The sequence below is a fragment of the Melozone crissalis genome, unplaced genomic scaffold (assembly GCF_028551555.1).
Source record: "Melozone crissalis strain CALT ecotype California unplaced genomic scaffold, PUWL_Pcris_2 ptg000035l_1, whole genome shotgun sequence".
Taxonomy (NCBI): domain Eukaryota; kingdom Metazoa; phylum Chordata; class Aves; order Passeriformes; family Passerellidae; genus Melozone; species Melozone crissalis.
This window is the reverse complement of record NW_026535813.1, coordinates 9,959,359-9,979,968: the sequence shown is the minus strand read 5'-3', so window position 1 is coordinate 9,979,968 and position 20,610 is coordinate 9,959,359. Positions and strand designations below refer to the sequence as shown.

General features: G+C 36.4%; 1 protein-coding gene across 1 annotated transcript; it reads left to right on the top strand.

Annotated features, from left to right (window-relative positions):
* The first annotated feature begins 1,860 nt into the window (after nt 1-1,860).
* On the top strand, nt 1,861-19,582 carry LOC128941406 (heterogeneous nuclear ribonucleoprotein K-like). The gene is made up of 13 exons (XM_054283155.1): nt 1,861-1,917; nt 2,771-2,869; nt 4,431-4,487; nt 5,926-5,969; nt 6,916-6,988; nt 7,573-7,686; nt 8,702-8,830; nt 9,321-9,628; nt 9,951-10,005; nt 17,911-17,932; nt 18,007-18,089; nt 18,531-18,700; nt 19,470-19,582. Exons 1-13 carry the CDS (start codon nt 1,861-1,863, stop codon nt 19,501-19,503), a joined length of 1,245 nt encoding a protein of 414 aa, XP_054139130.1. The 3' UTR covers nt 19,504-19,582.
* Nucleotides 19,583-20,610: the final 1,028 nt, after the last annotated feature.

The window sequence follows — 20,610 nt, the reverse complement described above, 5'->3', positions numbered from 1 at the left end:
GGGGGAAATCTTGTGACCGCGTGGTGGTCGTTTTTCGGCTCACGGCTCCGCCTAGCAGTGGGTAGGCGCTATCACAGTGGCCGCCATTTCTGCTGGTCCCTGCCACCGCGGAGGTGGGTCTCGGGCTGTGGGGTTATGTAACGGCGCCTTTCCCCCTCCCACCTAGGGCGCGAGCTGGGATTTCGAGCGCTCGGCGGCTGGCTGGTTTTAAAAGCTGTGCGAGGGGTAAAGGTGAACATTAGCCTGAGCAGATTGGCGCGTGGGCTGTGGAAAGGGAGGCTTTCGGGCGGGAAGGGCCCTTAGTCCCGGAGGGAGCGGGGGAGAGACACACCGGCATCTCCCAACCCTCTACTCATGTCCGTGACTGCTTTGTTCTTTAGATGTTTTTAAAAATTTTGCGTTAGCGAATTTAATCCTGCAAACTCGATCTGCACAAAAGAGCACAGCAACTAGTCGAGAGCATCTTGTCCTGAACAGTATATTACATTTCTTCCCCCGGCAGGTCTAAAATTTTTGGGAGGGTCGTAAATAGAATGGGGTCTGGAAGGGTTAACCATTTGAACCTGGTGAAATTTATCTTCCTGCCCCCATCCCTGCGTTCTAACGGCGTCTGTTTCGACACTTGGCTATTCTTTAGGCGGTGCTTTTTCTAGAAGCTCAAATTAGGGGCCTGGAAATACTAGCATGTGCTGGGGAGGTGGTGTCTCAGCAGCGACTGTAAAAGAGTGCATACCTACCGGCAGTGCTTGCTGTTAGCCTGCAAAAATAGGGTAACTTACAAATTAACGGACAATAAAAAGGATGCTTTAAAAAATTAAACATACCTCACTTTTTCTTTGTAGATATGTATATTAACCATTTGTTCAGGCTGTGAAAGTTGACCAATAAAATTCAAAGGAAGGAAAATAACGTTCTTTGTTTGGCTGTATCTGTACAAATTAATTTTTTAATAAGGTGCAAAATTATTCTGCCTGACTTCTAATTTGTTTTACAAGTATCCTTAAGTCGTGGATTTAGCAAAAACAGATCTTGTAAGAGGTACCTGTTTCACAAAGTCAAAAAAGTTTGTCTGCTTTTGAGATTCTTCATACATGTATGCAGAGGTTATACATGATAGTGTGCTATTTTTAACAGAATTTTTCAAGTGTGGCTTGTGTGTAATGTTTTGTTCATCTGTTATATTGATGGAAGGCATGCTAGTAAGTGGATAGAAAACGTCTAATCGCCAACATTAATTTTATAACTTTTGATCTAAATTGTTGAGTCTAAATTTAGAACTAAACAATTAGCATATTGAAACATAGCATCTCCTAAAAAGGAAATTCAAGATATGGTATATAACATCCTAAAAGTAGGACCCAGATAATTATTCACTTTAAATATTTGAAAGTCATTGTCAATAAATGTGATTGCTTAAAACTAGCAAATGCTTGAAAATGAGCAAGGTTGAAATAATTCAGAGTGCAATTGTGTGTCTATAAACCTTTGTACTTGATTATTGTTTCTCCTCTTAGTGATGTGTTTGGTCTTGTTGTTTTTTCATTTATAAAGAAAACCTTTGCCGCAAAATCTCAGTTCAAACTTCATTTTCAGTTGTAGCAAGATTCAGACCTGTAAGTGAACAGAGCCTGATCTATGCTGTTTTCATAGGCTTCTGAAGCAGTAGGGTTTTGATCCTGCCCAGAACACTTGGGTTTGCTCTGCAAGTATATATAAACCTGGTAAACTCTAAAAGCAGGCATTTCTTCTTGCTTTTCCCATTAGTATGATGTACAATTAACCTTTTCCCCCACAAAATAATGTACTAGCTCTTTTTTATTCTGCAACAGATTTTATCTTCACTCCTAAGAATAAAAGGTAATGGAGACTGAACAACAGGAGGAAACCTTTACCAACACAGAGACAAATGGTAAATTTTTTTATAGGGCTATTTTATTTTGGGAGGAAGGAAACTTTTTGAGTCTTGATGTTTCTAACTGTTTTGAAATGCTTTAACTGTATCAAATGCTTCATTTAATCTTTTAATTTTTAAATGTCCCATGTGGTTTTATGTAAATTTTGTATCATGAATACGTAATTTTTCTTTGGGAGTATTTTAGTCATGGTATAAGTAACTAAAAGTTATAAGGAAAGATTTGAAAATATTTGATAGCTAAATGCTCAGTATTTGTATGGACAACGTGATCACGTAAAGATACTGTTAGGCATATCTGTTACTGTATTTAATTTATAGCAGTTGTTAGTTTGAGGGAATGTATATATATATGAAATATCTCTAAATATTAGCTAAATGAAAAACCTTTTGGACATAATTAGTGAAGAAGAGTTAGAGCATTAGTATTGATTCAGGCCATTTTTTTAAAGTGACTTTAAATACTGCTTTCCTACTGTTTCACCAGTATTTCAGTATTGCACAAGCTACTTTTAATCTTTTGTGCTTTAAGGTTTTCCCAGTTGTAAAAGAAATACTAAGTAGGTGATGCAGCACTGTTGCAAACAGTGTTATTTTTTCACAAAGTTTGAAAAATTTGCATTTCAGCTGTAGTTTATAGATTTGAATAAGTCTTCACTTATTAATTGATATGTAGACTGATGAAGTAAAAACCTGTTTCTGTCCTATAGGTGCTCAGGGTAGATGTCAGAAGTTAGCATTGGGCTAATGGGAGGGAATGCTTCACTAGGAATTCAGTGCACAACTTGATATACAGTTTTATCATGACTTAGAAAGTTAAATATACATTTGTGTTTTCCCCCTATGGACCTGTCTACAGGCAAACGTCCTGCAGAAGATATGGAAGAAGAACAGGCCTTCAAAAGGTCTCGGAATACAGATGAAATGGTTGAATTGCGCATTTTGCTTCAAAGCAAAGTATGCTCTTAGTATTGCTATGTTCCTGCTTATACCATTGCTTAAGACAGTGGTGACAGTGTATGTTTAGAAAGAACTTGTGCTTTATTTAAAATTTATTTAGAAATACTTGTGTGCATGAATGACAGTAGAAGTGTATTGCGATCTTCAATAATTTTTTTCAAGGGTGAGTCTAACAATCTATGGGACTTCTTTGATTTTAAAAAAATGTACTTATTGAAAAAATAAAGACATAGAAATGATAAGCCGCTTCTCATGCTTGAATAGAACATAATTGTTTCCAAGGGAATGACTATGTATTAGTCTTTAGAAAGCAAGCAGTTTAGAAAATGATCAGCTTTTAATTGTAAATTAAATATGAGGCAAGATGAGAACTTCCTCAAAATTTTAGTAATTTCTCCAGATTTAATAAATCTATCAGTATCAACAGTAGGAAATATAAGAGTAATGTTTCATGGCTTGCAATTGCTTCATTGACTAGTATAAATAGTAAAACTGCTATTTATGAATCTCCTTTAGTATTTCCAGTTGATGCAGATGTTTGTGCTGTCTGAAGTAATTCAGTCTTTTGTCTTAGGGTAGGGGAATGTTACCTTAACTCTACATGGCATTTCTAATGAATAGTCGAGTGCTGCAAAATATTTTTAGCACTGTTAGCATCATGTATGAACTGCATAGTAAAAGTAATAATTTTGCATGTAGGTCTTGAAATAGCCTGGTAAAAAATTAGTTTTACAATTTCCCCTCTTGAATATCTTGAGTTTATTCCTCTTGATTTTAGCAACTAGAGATTAGCAATTGTGTATATTGGTTTTACATTCTTCAGACTGTACCTACCTGAGTGATCAGTTTTACGTAGGCTTCAGTCAAAAGTAGCATTTGCTCAAATGTTTGGAGTGAGAAAGTGAAATTTGCAAACATTAAAAAAGTGATCAAATAAACTAGCAAAGCTGTTGACTTACATAACATGCATGGAAACCTGTAAGCTTTTTTTTTCAGTCATATTCTAACTATGAGATGGTTGCACCCTGAGCAACCTGATCTAGCGAGTGGCATCCCTGTCCATGGGGGGGGAGGGGGTTGGAACTAGATCATCCATCTTTAAGGTCCCTTCCAACCCAAATCATTCTGTGTTTAAACATGACAGATCCCAGGACAGACCTCCGTGGTACCCCACTTCTTACCAGCCTCTAGGTGCAATAAGATCCATTAACTATTACCAATCATCCAACCAGTTTTTTATTAATCTGCTTGTCCACCTATGATTCTATGAGAATATAGGCAGAATTGCCTAGAAACTTAAATTTAAAATTGAAAAAATATTACTGAGTATTTTTATCTCTGCATTGATCTTTTTTTTACCTTTTTTTTCCTCATGATAAAATCACATCAGTTTGTTTTGATTTAATTTGAACCTTTCAAAAGGAAACAAGCCTCACCCCACCCTTAAATGCACCCCACAAGGTAATGCAGAAATAGATACGTTGTTCTTAGTCTTTGGTTCAAAAAAACAGTCTGTGCTGTTTTTAGCCTAATGTAAATTCTGAAAACTGTTTTCCAGAATGCTGGAGCAGTGATTGGAAAAGGTGGCAAAAATATTAAGGCACTTCGTACAGATGTGAGTATACATGAGTTTGAATTAATTTAACACCAATTCTTCCAGGGTACTGCATTGAAAACTTGATTGCATACATTTCTAGAAATTGAGAAATTCAAACCTAGACAACAATAATCTAATAAGCCACTTGTAATGATTGTTGGAGAAGATAACTTTAGTTTTTCAATTTGTGTTTTAATTGAAGCCCAGCTCAAGTCATGTGGGAGGAGAGGTTTATGTTAAACCTCTTTGCTTTCAAACAGGGTTCCTCTAAATTACACAATTACATGAGTTAACATCTCTTATTAGAAATATTGGTAAAACTTAAAACCTGTAACTATACCATTTCCCATTTATGTGAATCCATTATAGTGCTATTGAAAACTATCTCTGGTGGCTGGCTTAAGCCAGCAATAAAAGAATATTTGAACTTCCTTTAAAAAAAAAATCCCAAAACATAATGGTCCATCTGTTTTTGCTTTAACAGTGTGGACATAAAGCACAAAACCATTGATGTTAGGGTTGCATGATTTAGGTACAGGTATAGAACAGTAAAGAAGTATTTTATTTTACTTGGAAGAATTTTTAAATGGTCATAACTTACTTAGCTATTCGTATTTTATGTGGGTTGACTCTTGTGATTAGACACACATCCAGTGTAAATGTTATGTATTTATAAAACTTGGCAATGCTTCTTAAATTCCTTTTGTTTACACTCCTGTACTTAGGATCAGCTACAGTTTTTTTCAAGCAAGACTGTGTTCAACACAATATTTGCTAATATATCATCACAGAATCAGTTCCATCTAAGTTCACAAACTATTGCAACTAGAATTGAGGATTAAGCTGAAATGGTCAGGAATCATGCCAACAAACTTTGGCAGCTAGTGGTTTTGTTTGTTTGTTTAAGTAAATGAACACATCCCTTTACTCCAGATAATTTAACTGGTCTGGAATACTAACTTTCCCAACTTGCTCAAGGTTTCAGTAATATGCATCTCAACAGTTTTTGTGTCTACCTTCATGAGCCAGCCTGCTACTGAAACATCATTGTTAAAGTGTAGTTTAGTCAGATAACGTAACTTGTGAAGATCCATACTGTTAAGTCACATTTGATGTAGCAATCCATTATTGTGTTAGTCTTCAAAGCAACTTACGCTTGCTTCATTAACTGAAAGTAATAAGTATAGTTTGTATTAAATTAAAATTTATTGCTTTTCCCCCTTTTCCCTCTCCTTGTTTTTTTGGCCATATATCTCCGTTACCCATGTACTGGATCGACTTGCCCCTGCGTTGCCCACCATGACGTTGGCCCATCCGCCCCTGAACGCCCATGTGAAAACCCTGGTTGGCTATGCCCAAAAATGTGCTTGTTGCCAAACGGGTACCATACTTGACAACTACTGATTGAATGCCCATGCCCAATGCCAACATCCACGAACGCCAATGACCAATGCAGTACAATGCAAGTGTTTCAGTCCCAGACAGCAGTGGCCCTGAGCGGTATGTCCCAACAGTTTATGCCTCACTGCCTGATTAGAAAGAGAGAAATGTATTTTATTACCTGCCTTTGATATAAATAGTATCCCCTTATAGACCGTGTATTGTTTTTTTTAAAGTTTGCTGTCTTATTTTCCCCATTAAGTCTTTTTGTCACTGAATTTTTACGTGAGTTGGCCACCCAAACAATCCACTAATTTTATTTCAATTGAAAGAGCACAGCTTCAAGTGTTGTATATTTACTGGATTATAAATCAAATTGTTTCAGGAGTCTCTTGCTCTGGTCTTTGTGGCCCACCTTTCTCCCCCCAGCATTGTCCATTCATAATTATTTCTGCTGAAATACTAAATCTAGTTCACTTTTCTTCACTTCTCATTTGTGTTATATTTTTGTTTGTTTGTGGGGTTGGTTTTTGTTTTGTTTTGGGGTTTTCCCCCTTGTATTTATGTTGCATTTTTTGCAGAGCCCATTAGTAATCTAATTTTTAACTGGTATGTCGACCTTACTCCAGATATAATGTTGACTACTTACATATCCTCACCTTTTCTATAAAAAGGTGTGCTAGTTTTACCAATGTAATGTTAAGCGTATACTAAATTAGTGGTGGCAGGGGAAATGAATATTCACTCATACTTTAGTTTTGCGTCAATTTCTTGCCTGGTTAATCTGTCTGAGCCCTTCCAAAAGCTCTAGTGAGTTCTTTTGCTCTCTCTGCAAGGCCTGCCTAGCCTTAAATTCTTATATTCATCATGCATATGTATTGGACATAAACAAAGATGCATGTGTTGTAAATCCAGTGAACAGGTTTACTTTAAATGGAGAATATTAATTGTAAGGTCTTCTGTGTAGTCAGTCTTGTTAGAATTTTGTGTATGATTATGAATAATAAGCTTATTTCTGCTACTTTCCACCTTCTCTATGTTTTCTGACACTATGGCCTCTTAACAGTATCTTGAGTATAAGTGCAGATACAGAGACAATTGGAGAAATCTTGAAGAAGATTATCCCTACTTTGGAAGAGGTATGTCTCTTAGGTTTGTTTCTTTTTCAGAGGTATGAATTTAGATTTTAAAACAAGATAATTCTAGATGATTGTGTCCTATTTTTAATATATTAAAATAGAAAGTAAAACCTAGCTTTTTTTGAAAGAAGACCTATAGCTCTCAATGTATGTGTTGGCATTTTTTTAATAGGGGACAGAGAAAATTTCTTAAAAGAATAATATTTGGAATAGCCTCCTTCCCTTCAAACCACCTGTTTCCTGACTAGTTCCTGATTTAAAGTAGCTCTACTGTAATTTCCATTCTGCCTTTACATGGTAATCAAGTGTGTTGTGCTGTTGGATATATTAAAATTCTGTACAACAGCAATAATAATAAAATAAAGAAAGAAAGCTAATTTGACATCACCTTGTGTTGAGACAAATTACTTAAAAATGTGTTGGTTTTTTTTCTAATAGTAAATAAAGTATTACAGTTCAGCAGTAAATTAAGTCATACCATGCTGTTTGGAGAAAAATCTTGAAAAAGAAAATCAAAATTAGTATTTGTATTTTTCAATTATTTTTCCCCTGACTAATATTTTATTCTTGTATGCATCTTACAGTACCAGCACTACAAAGGTAGTGACTTTGACTGTGAATTAAGACTTCTAATTCACCAAAGTCTAGCAGGAGGAATTATTGGTGTCAAGGGTGCTAAAATCAAAGAACTCAGAGAGGTACAGTTTCCTATTCTTTTCAGATTCTGCTTTTATTCTATAAACAAATTCGTTTTTTGTGTTCATATGCTGTGAGTGTAAGCTTCATCTATGATCTATGAGATCCTTAAGAACATATTTCATACATGAAGTAGCGATTGGTGATAGAGCCCAGAACTACTTATAAAGCTTTTAAGTGTATTAGCAGTAATCTTTATAAATAAAGGATACTTTTTAAAATTAAAATGCCATTTATCAGGAACTGCTAAATAGGTTATATCGATGGTGTTAGACAAGGAAAGCTATTTAGTGTGAATAGATCTCCATAAGCTATTTAATGATAATTTAATTGATGTTTGAATATTGTTATAAAAAAGTATGGTGGAGTTTTCTTAGGGTTTTGTTTGTGGAGTTTTTGGGTATTTTAACTTTCACTTCCTCAAAGGCCATTTTTTCCTTTATGAAGGAATGAGGTTTTGTCTTAAAAAGCTAGTGGTCTCTATCAGTCTAGATTGTTCGTTTCTGTCCTTTCCTCACATTGCATCAAAGGCAATTCCAGGTCTGTTTAGGCATAACTTACTATTTGTGTGGAATGAGGGAAAGGCAAGATGAATAGACATGATCCTTGCAACATTGCTGTCTTGCATCCAAAGCATGTTTATATGAGATATGAAGGCTTATATAACCTGTAAGGTTATAATGAATATGTGGTCCTTTTGCTTGTATTTGATTAAATAACCGTGTAGATGAACCATAATTAAAAGACTTCAAAAATCTAAATTTTTCACTAGCATTTCATACCAGCTGGTGCCATTGCGTGGGTATTAAAAATATAATATTTTAAGATTAAATTTGTTGTAAGAACTTGGAAGCCAAGCATTCACTTAAAGTGACTGGAAGTTGAATGATTTGTTTGACTGTTTCTTTTCAAATGTTTTAGTGTGTGTCTTACCCATTTTGTTTTCAATAAGTTCATAAAATTGTTAAAATACTTCTATTTGAAAATTTTGGGGGTTGCTTTTCTTCTATTCAACAGAATACTCAAACCACCATTAAGCTATTTCAAGAATGTTGTCCTCATTCCACTGATAGAGTGGTGCTTATTGGTGGAAAACCTGATAGAGTTGTGGAATGTATCAAGATTATCTTGGATCTTATCTCTGAGGTAATGTGTCTTAAACTTATTCTTTCATTGGTATTTATGAAAGTCAGGATGATTTGGCTGGAAAATTATATATTTCCATTTCTATTTTTAATTCATTGCCTATTCTCCAGTAACAAAATAAGCATTGGACTGTTAGCACCCTTTGAAATTGTTCCTGCTTGCTAGAATTGGAGTGTACCTTATTGGGGAAGACATTTTTGGTACCAAGGGACTTAGTCATGCTTTACATATCCATAAAATAAGAAAATTTTATTTAGGGGAGGAAGTGAGAGAAATGTATGTGCCACCCATCGATAACAGCAATTTCTTTATCATAGATAAGCTCTCAGGAAGTCTATCACTCCCCCTGCCTTGCTTATGAGTATTGTGAAATAAAGAACATATTCAGCATGTATAAATTCATATTTATATATTTATTATATTAATGAAATATAGTTGCATCAGTGCTAACTGGTGGGAGGGGTGTTATTTTTGTTTTTGTGTGTCTTAGTCTCCAATTAAAGGACGAGCCCAGCCTTATGATCCAAATTTCTATGATGAAACATATGACTATGGTGGCTTCACAATGATGTTTGATGATAGAAGGGGACGGCCAGTGGGCTTTCCCATGCGTGGAAGAGGAGGCTTTGATCGAATGCCTCCTGGTCGTGGGGGACGACCTATGCCTCCATCAAGAAGAGATTATGATGATATGAGCCCTCGCAGAGGACCTCCACCGCCTCCACCAGGCCGTGGTGGCAGAGGTGGCAGCAGAGCTCGTAATCTTCCTCTTCCTCCTCCACCACCTCCTCGTGGCGGGTAAGCTGTTGCATAAATGCATTGTACAAGTTGAGTAACATTTACTGAATTGTGTTCATGTTTCCAGGACTTGTTTCACACTCCATGTTGCTAGTAGTTATTCAGAATTGAGTGTGTATTGCACCAGAAAATTTTGAAAGCATTTGAATTTAATTATTTCTACACTATTATCAGGACTAGTAGTTCTGTAACTTTATGTCATTCAGAACTAGGCTAAAGCATTTAGAAATTCATAATTGTGTGTAAATTGTTAAAACTTGAATTAGAATATATAAACTAGTTCATAACATGAGTCATATGCTGCTGCTTTTTCTCATTTTAGAGATCTTATGTCTTATGACCGAAGAGGTAGACCTGGAGACCGTTACGATGGAATGGTAGGAGGCTAAAATTTATTTTGCTTAGTAAATACAGTTAGCACTTTGAGGAAACTTCTTGAATACATACATTTAAGTGTGGAACATGTGTGCCTCTGATAAACTTTGATATCTCCACAATCTTTTGGCTATACAAATGGTCTCCCCAAGAATACAACTGTTGGAGGTGTAAGGAGTATTTGGGATGTGATCTGCTGTGTGGTTTTAGTTTGTGGGATTTTGTTTGTTTGGTTGGTTGTTTTTCCCTGCCTACCATCAATAATGGAATAGAAAGTTGGTAGAGCACAGTCCCTTCAGGTTTTAATTACACAGACCTTCTTGTAGACTGTTTCTTGTAAATCAGGATGACAGAAATAGAAATTGGTAGGCTGTTCAGATTAGGAAAGCATGTCAGAACAATGTTTTCCAACAAATGTTTACAAAATTTAAGAGAGCATGAATAATATCTTTAAAGGGATCTAGTTGGTTTGGCAGATAATTGCTTTTTCAATTCAGTTCTTTATGCCAATTTATATCTGAAAAAAATCTACTATGATTTCAAATGTTTTGGAGCCAGGACCACTGATAAGATGAATTTTAAATGAAATTAGATACGTTTCAACCATGTTGGGTGGTGAGGAGAATTAAAAAATGCGTAAAGATATTTTTCCATGTTGTACTCTGAAATATGACATCTCTCTTTTTTTTTTTTTTTTTTTTTTAACCTCTTCTGACTGTTTGGCACATTCTTTAAGATGACAGGTTAGATGAGATTATTTTAAATAAATGGAAGAGAAAGTAGAGGAACTATGAAATGGGCTACCTAAATGAGATTTACACATTGGTGCCTCCTGGGAGGAAGAGGCAATTACTTCCAGTAACACATACTGGAAGAACATATTGAAGCAATGTCACAATTGAGGCACTGGAAGCCTAGCAGAAATACTAAAATTAAAGACTTGCATTTAAAATTACTAAAACCAAACAAACCACCCCCACCCTCCCAAAAAAGAAGTAAACAAACCCACAACATTAAAACCAGCAAGTTGTTTATGCTACTCAGAATCTTAAGAAGCTAGGAGTTATGAACTAGACCTCTAAGAGCACTTCTTTGTATTTTCATGTTTTCAAAGCTTGGGTTTTGTGTTTTCTTATTAGCATCTGGTAAAACCAATGTCAGGGCATATAAACATAGCAATCTGCCCTTCCTTGGGTATGTGGTTGAGAACAGTCTTCAGCTTGGGGCAATAGTGTGTTCTAGTTCTGTTCCATTCCATTTAGAATAGAGAAATCTATTTGAACTCTAGTCTGACTTTGATCAGGTTGACCTTGGCTTTCTTGACACGAGTTTCTACAAATAAATAGGAGTCATCTCTGCTTGCTTGTTTTCCACGTTCTGAAAAGCAATTCTATTTCTTCCTCTTCACAGTGGAGCTGCTCGTGGCTTTGGCTGCTTTATGCATGAGTTTCATAGACAGCCTACAATGAGGACTGCTTTCTGACACAGATCTTAATTTCTACTTTTGGCTAGCCATAGTCCCAGTATCCTTAATTGTATAAGCACATGAAAAATCTTTCCATGGATTGTGAGGCTAAAACTGAAAGTGTCATACCAGAAATATAAGGTCTTGGGCTACTATACATTTCACATAGAAACCATTCTGTAGTGAAACCTTTAGAGTAAACTAACATCCTTGTGATTTGTGAAGTAATGCATGGGAAAGGCTAATTTCAGAGAGCAGGACTGCCATTTTACATAAATACATTAAAAGGCAAGAATAGTCTTTTCAGACCAACATCTTGGAGATGTTGAATCTGCAGAAATCCTCATTTTCTGCCAGATCTCTTCTCTAAAAATGAGAAAGTTCAGACTTGTAAGATGGTGAACCAAGACTGGATGGTGAAACTTGACTTTTTTGAGATGTAACAAGACTGACAGTCTTGTAAAGTTGAAGATGGGAGGAAAAAATAATTGTGTGTGTGTATATATATATATCATTTATTCTGAAGCATTTTACTGGAAAACATACATGCATTGTTTCTCTTATTTACAGTGGTATATATTTTAGGTTGTAAGTACTAAATGCCTATGGGCCATGACAGCTATTTTGATAGCTGAGAAAACACAAATGCATTTCTGCTATTTTTTTTTAACACCCCCATCCCCATGGGTGCTTTAGATAGACAAATGCACAAAAACATACCAGGGAAAAAATAAGGTGGAGAAGTACATATAAAGCTGTTTAATCTTCCACTTCCCCTTTTTTTTTTTTGTTATAATGGCCTATGCCTAATACTTTCAAAGTATTTTTAAATTGGAGTTGAACAAGAGCTAAATCAGTGTCTGTTGTAGTATATGTTCAGACACCTCATCTGGTTTTTCTCATTCAAATGATTTCTACTGCTAAATCATTATATATATATGTGTGTCTGTGTATATACATGTGTCTGTATTAGGACTTCAATAAAGGTACATACCCTAAAAAAATATTAAACATACTTTATTTTTTAAGAGACTTGATGTTAAGGAGCATGTCAAAGAAGAGAAAGTGAAGAAAATATGTTTGACACATCTACATAAATACTAAAATTACCAAAATTTCAATTTTCACTCTTCTTGGCCAAGGAATTTCCCATCAGTTAGTATTGCATGCGTATTTTTCAATTGCATGCTAAAGGCAATAAATTCTTATTAATACTAATAATTTTGTCTAATCCAGCCAGTGTTGTATTTGGTTTTGATTTAATTTGCGTTGGTTACCAGTAGTAACTAGCACAAATGAGTCTGTAGAGAAGAAAATTGTATGCGCCTAATATTTTAGGAACCATTTTTAAAGGAGCACTTATGTTTTCATAGAATCACAGAATATCCTGAGTTAGAAGGGACTCACAATGATCATTGAGTCCAACTCCTGGCTCTGTACAGGAGACCCCAACAATCCCACCCTGTGCCTGAGAGCATTGTCAAAATGCTTCTTGAGCTCTGGCAGCCTTGGGGTTGTGACCAGTGCCCTGGCTTCTAGTGCCCAACCACCCTCTGGGTGAAGAACTTTTCCTGGTATCCTCCCCTGACACAGCTTCGTGCTGTCTTCTTGGGTCCTGTCACTGGTCACCCAAAAAGAGATCAGTGCTGCCCCTCCACTTCCCCTTTTGAGGAAGATGTAGACTGCAATGAGGTATCACCTCAGTCTTCCCTTCTCCGATGACCTCAGCTGTTCCTCATATGGCTTCCCCTCAAGACCCTTAACCATCTTCATGGACTGCCTTTGGATGCTCTCTAATAGCTTAATATCTTTCTTCTAGTTTGGCACCCAAAACTGCACACAGGGCTCAAGGTGAAGCCACCCCAGTGCAGAGCAGAGCAAGAGAATCACTTCCCTTGACTGGCTGGTGATGCTGGGCCACAATTGGCCCTCCTGGCTGCTAGGGCACTGCTGCCTCATGTTAAACTTGCCATCAAGCAGGACCCCCAGGTCCCTTTATGTGGTGTCACTTTCCAACATCTTTTTCCCCAGTCTGTACATCCAGGGTTGTCCCATCCCAGGTTCAGAATGCAGCACTTTCCCTTGTTGTACTTGATATGGTTGGTGATGGCCTCTCATTTGTTGAGGTCTCTCTGCAGGGCCTCCCTGCCTTTAAAGGAGTCAATAGCTCTTCCCACTTTAGTGTTGTTGGCAAAATTACTTAGTATACCTTCAAATCTTGTATCCAAGTCATTTATGAAGATGTTAAAGAGAGCTGGCCCTAAAATGGAGCCCTGCAGAACCCCACTAGTGACAGGTCAGTAGTCTGATGTCACTCCATTCACTATAACCCTTTGTGCCTGACCTATGAGCCAGTTGTCCACCCATTGCATGATGTCGTTATCCAGCTGGACATTTTGTCTAGAAGGATCCTGAGAGAGACAGTATTGAAAGCTTTACTGAAATCTAAAATGATCACATCAACCGGCTTCCCTTGATCAAGTGGGTGGGTTACCTTGTCAAAAAAGAAATCAAGTTTGTCAAGCAGGACCTTCACCTCATGAAGCTGTGCTAGCTGTGACCAATGACTGCAACATAGTCATTATCTATCACGTGTTTTTCAGTAACTCCCAGAATAATCCTCCATAAGTTTACCAGGTACTGAAGTGAGACCGACAGGCCTGTAGTTACCATAGTCATCCTTCTTGCCCTTGAAAATTTGGACAACCATTGTCAGCTGAGACCTCTCCAGATTCCCGAGATTGTTCAAAAATCATTGAGGGGAGGTCTCACAATGACATCAGCCAGCTCTTTGGGTACTCTTGGATGAATCCTATCAGGCAGCATAGATTTATAGGGATGCACCTGGAGCAGCAGATCCTGCTGAACTACAGGGTTAACTGGGAGTTGATCGTTCTTGCAGTCATGGTCCTCCAGCTCAGAGCACTGGGACCTCCTTGGTTTGTCATCCGAGTTGAAGACAGAGGCAAAGAATGCGTTAGAGACGTTTGCCTTGTCTCTGTGAGCTGGCCATCTTCATCCTGTAACAGGCCAATGTTATTTATGGTCTCCTTTTTTGCTACTGATATATTTTTTAAAACTTTATTGTCCCCCACAGTTCCGGCAACTTCAATTCCAGTTGAGCTTTGGCTGCCCAGATTTTCTCTCTAGTGGGGCAAGCAGCATCTCTGTATTCTTCCCATATCTCCTGACCTTGCTTCCACTGGGCATACACCTTCCTCTTTTGCCTTAGCTCCAGAAAAAGATCCTTGCTCCGCCAAGCTGGCCTTCTGACTTGCCTGCTTGACTTCTGACATTTGGGAATTGCCTGTGCCCTTAGGAGGTGGTGCTTAAAAAGTGATCAGCACTAATGGACCCCAGCACCTTCCAAAGCATTTTCCCGGGGGCCTTACTTGTTCCCTGAGCAGCTTGAAGTCTCCTCTCCTCATGTCCAGGGTTGAAGTTTTGCTGGCACTTTTTTTCCTCTCACCAGAGATTTTAAACTTTATTGTTTTGTAGTCACTGTGGCCAAGATGGCCACCAATCGCCACTTCACTCTTGGGCTCCTCTCTGTTAACGAGCAACAACTCAAGGAAGGCCCCTTTCTTAGTTGGCTTCCCTAGTATCTGTACCATGATGTCATCCAGGTGTTTTTAGGAATCTTCTGGCCCTGGTTGTACCAGCTGTGTGGTGTTCCAGTTAACATCCAGCAAGATGAAGTCCCTCAAAATGTCAAGGGCAGTTGATTTGGAGGTGTCCCTTAGTTCCTTAAAGAATAATTCATCAGTGATGTCATCCTTTTTTTGGTGTGTCATCCATGTTATGTTGCATGTTTTAACTCAGCAAAGGCCTTTGCCATAATAGTAATTTGAAGTGGATACTACAAATTGTATTTCTATAATTTTGTTGAATTTTTTTTCCCAACATTTGTTAAGGAAGACTAAAGAAAAGATATGCTATATATCACACTTTAAAAAAAAAGTAATTGGATTTCCAATATAATTAGACAGTAGTAGATTATTAGTTTAGCTGTTGGCTGTATGAGGTATATGGAAAATAATAACATATGAGAAGCTGTCTCCTTCCTGCTTGACCTGTTGGTGACACAGATATATCAATGACAGTTACTTGTTTTATCAAATGCCTTTCCTGTTTTTTTTTTATGTATAAGAGAAGTAGAAGGTTTTGGTATCTGAGAGTAACATCTTTTACTATATAGTGCAGTTCCAGTACTTAGAGGTAAAAAAACCAAGTAACCAACTGTTCAAGCTTTGCTTGGCCCTTAACTGTCTGAATCCTTTGTGTAAGAGGAAAATGTGTTTATGCCACAGAAACAAGGGAAAAAGGAAGTGTGACCAGTAACAGTTCCCTAGCAGTGAAAGTAAAAGGGAGTAAATTGTGTAACTGGTCTGTTATTTACTTTTGAGCCTTTGTAGTAGTTTTAAGTAGTGCAGAAAAATGTTTCTTTATATTGCTCTGTGTGTGTTTGCCAAGTTATCTGTAAGTCTCCAAAACATGGACTTAATTTGGATTCATTTCCTCTTTTTCTTCTATTACATTGTCCCTGGAAGATGATGCAGTGTCATGTAGATGCCTGTGATGACATGCAGCCACCAGAGTTGGTGAGTGTGCTCATGCTTTTATTTGACTAGTTTAATAGTTTATTTTTGAGGAAAATAATTTGAATTGTTTAAGTGATAACTGGAATTTTTTGAGATTGAATGTAATTAGTGGCAGCTTGCACCTTTGAAAAGTCTCTAAAGCTGTCATTGTAACTCAAGTTATTAGCAGTTTATTTCATAAACAGTGAATCCTATACAGGCAGTTAATGTTCCTCAATGGAAGCATGCAGCAGCACAGCCAAGAGCTTTTCTCTAGTACTGTCTCTTTTGTACCCTATTTTACAGTTTCTGTTGTAACTTTTGCTGTAACTCTTGCTTTGTCAGCACCCTGTAGATGCATCTATTTAGGACTATGTTTTATTTTAACTTCATCATGTTGTGCTTTCCCCTGTTTCAAATGAGGAATGCTAAAAGTAATTCTTTACTTATAGTTCTGGATAAACTTGTGCATTATCTATCCATATATTTGAAATATTCCATTTGATTTGTGTTTATCAAACTTCTTACTCTTAGAGGGTTTAGGGAGGAAAGTTCAAAGGGTATCAGCAAGTGTTTATGCTGTGTAGATGTCAAAGTGCCACCAAATATTAAATGTTAGTTCCTATCTTACATAAACATTGCAGTTAGAATTACTCATCTGCTGTCAAATTAATTTGCTGTCTTGTAGTCTGGGGAGGGGAAGCAGCAGAAAGGATGAAGAAAATGATTGTTCATTACAAGTTAGCCCAAAAAAGAGATTCCCTGGGCAAAATATCAGCAGAAATAGGTAGAAGAGTATATGTGGAATATGCAGCTCTGATCAGTCTCTGAATTAAGTTCTACGCAGTGTCCTTCATTGTTTTGTATTTTGCACTCCACTACAAGCTCTTTTTATATTGTATTATGGTCAGTATTGCTAAGCAATGTGATTGCACAACACAGGTTGCTTAGAAACAGATAACTTTTTCTGAATAGCTTCCATTTTGATGTGGCTCTAAAAAGCTGACAGGTGTTTGGTTATTGTTTTGGAAAAAAATATTGCATTATAACTTCTGCAAACAAGTAGTTCACAGATTCCTGTATTTCAGTGTTATCAGTTGAGTTCTAGAGAAGTGTGCACATCTGTTTCTGCTTCTACAGGAAGATTAAAATGAATGTGTGTGCATACAAAAGGCATTAGATCAAATTAAGCACTTGATATCAAGTACCAGTCCTAAAAATAAAAACAGTCAGGAGTGCTGCAGTACAGTGATTTGGATTTGTTATATGATAGTTTTAGCAGAACAGTAGTAATAAGTGTCATGATTGTCCCTTCTAAGATGCAAAGGATTGTAGCATAGTCTAAATGGAGAGAGACAAGTTATAAAGTTATTAGAGTTGAATTGATTTTTCCTCAAGATGGAGTAGGAGGGTTGACAGTTACCGGGTAAATGTCTTGTCTCAAACTGAAACTTTAATTTCTCCTGAGCTGTATAGGTAGTAATAATAAGGCTGAACTCTGATCTTTGGATTTGAATACTAGTTTAGTTCAAGGGTCAGGAATAGATCAATATGAAGAGCTGTTTACCAACTGAATTGATAAGGTTGCTTGGTAAATTGGTATGGCTGGATCTTAATGACTTATTCTTACAGATTTTAACAGAGCTAGCTAAAAGGTTCTTGTGAGATTCCTCCCTGCCCTCTTGTTCCCGGTCTGCCCTCTTCCCCACTTTGTCTTTAATGACACTTAGATTAAGGTTGTGGGTTAGGATTTTTGCATAAAATAGGCTCAAAGTTAACAGTATAATACTTGAGATGAAAACATGTTAATGAATCACTGCTGGTTTCACTAATTAAGGTATTTCTTTCTCTTTTTCTTATAGTTTGAGGGTGGCTCTGGATATGGTAAGTTTTTATAGAGAACTTTGACATGCACTTCATTTAGTCAGTAAGAGGCTTGATGCATGTGTTTAAATCAGACTATTCTTACACAGGGGGCCGTGGTTCATATGGAGATCTTGGTGGACCCATCATCACAACACAAGTAACAATTCCCAAAGATGTAAGTAAAGCTGACTTGCTTTACAATTGTGTTTAAATAAATAAATTAAAAGTCACAGTCTTTTCTTAGGCTATGTAAGTAAATCAGAAGTATTTGGTATGCTTGATAAGTACTTTTAATATAAAGCAAGTGTTTCTAAATAATTGGAAGTTTATTCTCAAGGATGTTTGTTTTGTCTTGACTTTAGAGATTGCACTGAACTATTTTTAATTGTTAATATTCAATAATAGAGATGGTCTATATGACTTGGTTTTACAAACACTTGGTTCTTCCAACTTTATCCCACCTGTGTTTGCTAATATACATTACAGCGACTGCTTTGAGGCTGTAAAAGAGTAAGCTTCCATTGAAACTCATAAAACTAAATGGATGGAAGCTACTTGAACAGTACTGTGCAGAGAAAGTTATATCAAGAAATGAATGCTTTATTTTCTTCCCTAGTTGGCAGGTTCTATTATTGGGAAGGGAGGCCAGAGAATCAAACAAATACGTCATGAGTCAGGAGCTTCAATCAAAATCGATGAACCACTAGAAGGCTCAGAAGATCGAATAATAACTATTACAGGAACGCAGGACCAGATACAAAATGCTCAATATTTACTGCAGAACAGGCAAGTTGAAGCTTAATGCTGTCCTTACTATAATTTTTAAACTGACTTTCCTACTACTACATTCTAAAGCTCTTCTCTGTAATATAGTTTTTAGAAGACAGGATTTAAGTAACTATTGAACCTAACTTCTCTAGTGGTAGGTCTGCCTTGATTCTCTTTTCTCTGTTCTAACGAAAATGAAAATTCCCTCAAAACTAATCTTGATGGAAGACACCTTGGCCAAACAGTCCTTTCATTTCTCTGGTGAAAATTGCTGCAAAAAAATTACTTGTAATTAATTATATAGAACCTGTAGAAAATATAGAAGATTTCAGTGGATGTTGGTCTAGTTCTGTGTGGAAGACTAGTGATTTTGTTGTTTTTAGATAACCGACAACAAATCACAGTCTGCCATATGGCACAGGCCATGCCTCTACAGGACAAGTTGAAATCAATTGGTGCTGTTATGCAGCATTTCACACCTTGCTGGCATTACTTTCTCTTCTTCTGAATATTAATAATTTTGGACATAGTTTACCTAGTTTTGCTTTAATAACATGTTGGCTGTCATAGGATTATTTAATGTTTACTTGAATGTTTGGCTTTAGATTGCTAATATTTAAATGTACTTTTAAATAATTAAATGCCTATAATTATTAGTCATTACCCTTTCAAAATTATTTACTTTAAATAGTATTGGAAATTTATAGTTTAAGAATGCCATTGTAAATATTGATGTAAGTGTATGGTCAATCATTCTAATACATGCTTTTTTCTTTTTCTTTTATAGTGTGAAGCAGTATGCAGATGTTGAAGGATTCTAATGCAAGATTATTTTTTCTTTTTTATAGTGTGAAGCAGTATTCTGGAAAGTTTTTCTAAGACTAGTGAAGAACTGAAGGAGTCCTGCACCTTTTTTTTTTTTTTTTTTTTAATATCTGCTTCTGTTTAAATAGCCAACATTCCTCTGCTTCATAGGTGTTCTGCATTTGAGGTGTAGTGGAATCTGCTTTTCGCCAGATGTAATGTTTTAGTTCATTACAAATATTTGGGGTAGGAAAAGGTTGCACAAGACTAACACTGAAATTTTGAAACAGCAGCAGAGTGGATTTTATTTTTGTTCAATGGTAGTAAATTGTAATGTGGTTTTATTTTTCCTGTAGCAATTGTGAACACCCTGCTTTATGTACACTGTAATTTTTTAAATTTTTTTTTTTGAAGGGGGGAAAGGACTGGTTGTTCACATGTCCCTGGCATCCTTTGAGGGCAGTGTGCAGAATGTAATGTTCTTTTTTAAGATGTATTTTACAATTTTTAAATAAATTTAGTGAACCTATTATTGGTGGACGTTTTTTAATATATGTAAGGTAATATCTAAAATGAATACACCCTTCCCCCGCCCCCAAGAAAATGCGTAAATTAAAGTTGCTGTTAAGCTTACTCTTCTGCTTCTTTAATATAGATGGAGTTACATGTTTTTGGCAAATTAAAGAAACAGTGTGAAAACTGGCTTGGCTTTGCTATTTGGGGGAAAAAAGTAAAAAAATATTAATGCTTACATTGTGTGAAATTTGACCTTTTTTCATATTTTTGGCCCTCTGCCTTGTATATTTATCTATATATAGGTGACAAAAAATATTTTAAAACTGGGATGCCACTAAGTTAAGTGGGTTAAATACACCTGGTTCTACACAGATTGCTTAATGCAAATATAGTTAAAAATAGCAGTTGATGAAATTAATGACTGGTACTTTTCAGAGCTCATTTTTGTCAGATAAAACTTTTATGAATTGACAAATTGGCAGTATCTAACTTGATTTTCATTGTATACAGACTCAATTTCTTTGATTTCCCTGTTTCTTGAGTTCCATAGGAAATATTTGTGAGAAATTAAAAAATAATAATGTACTCCTGGATTTTTCATGTAATAC

Bases quoted from the DNA above. Each gene is read 5' to 3' on its own strand.
- LOC128941406 (XM_054283155.1), top strand. From the start codon at position 1,861: ATGGAGACTGAACAACAGGAGGAAACCTTTACCAACACAGAGACAAAT. The intron at 2,870-4,430 runs GTATGCTCTTAG...ACTGTTTTCCAG, and splicing joins GCATTTTGCTTCAAAGCAAA to AATGCTGGAGCAGTGATTGG. The intron at 18,090-18,530 runs GTAAGTAAAGCT...TTTCTTCCCTAG, and splicing joins AAGTAACAATTCCCAAAGAT to TTGGCAGGTTCTATTATTGG.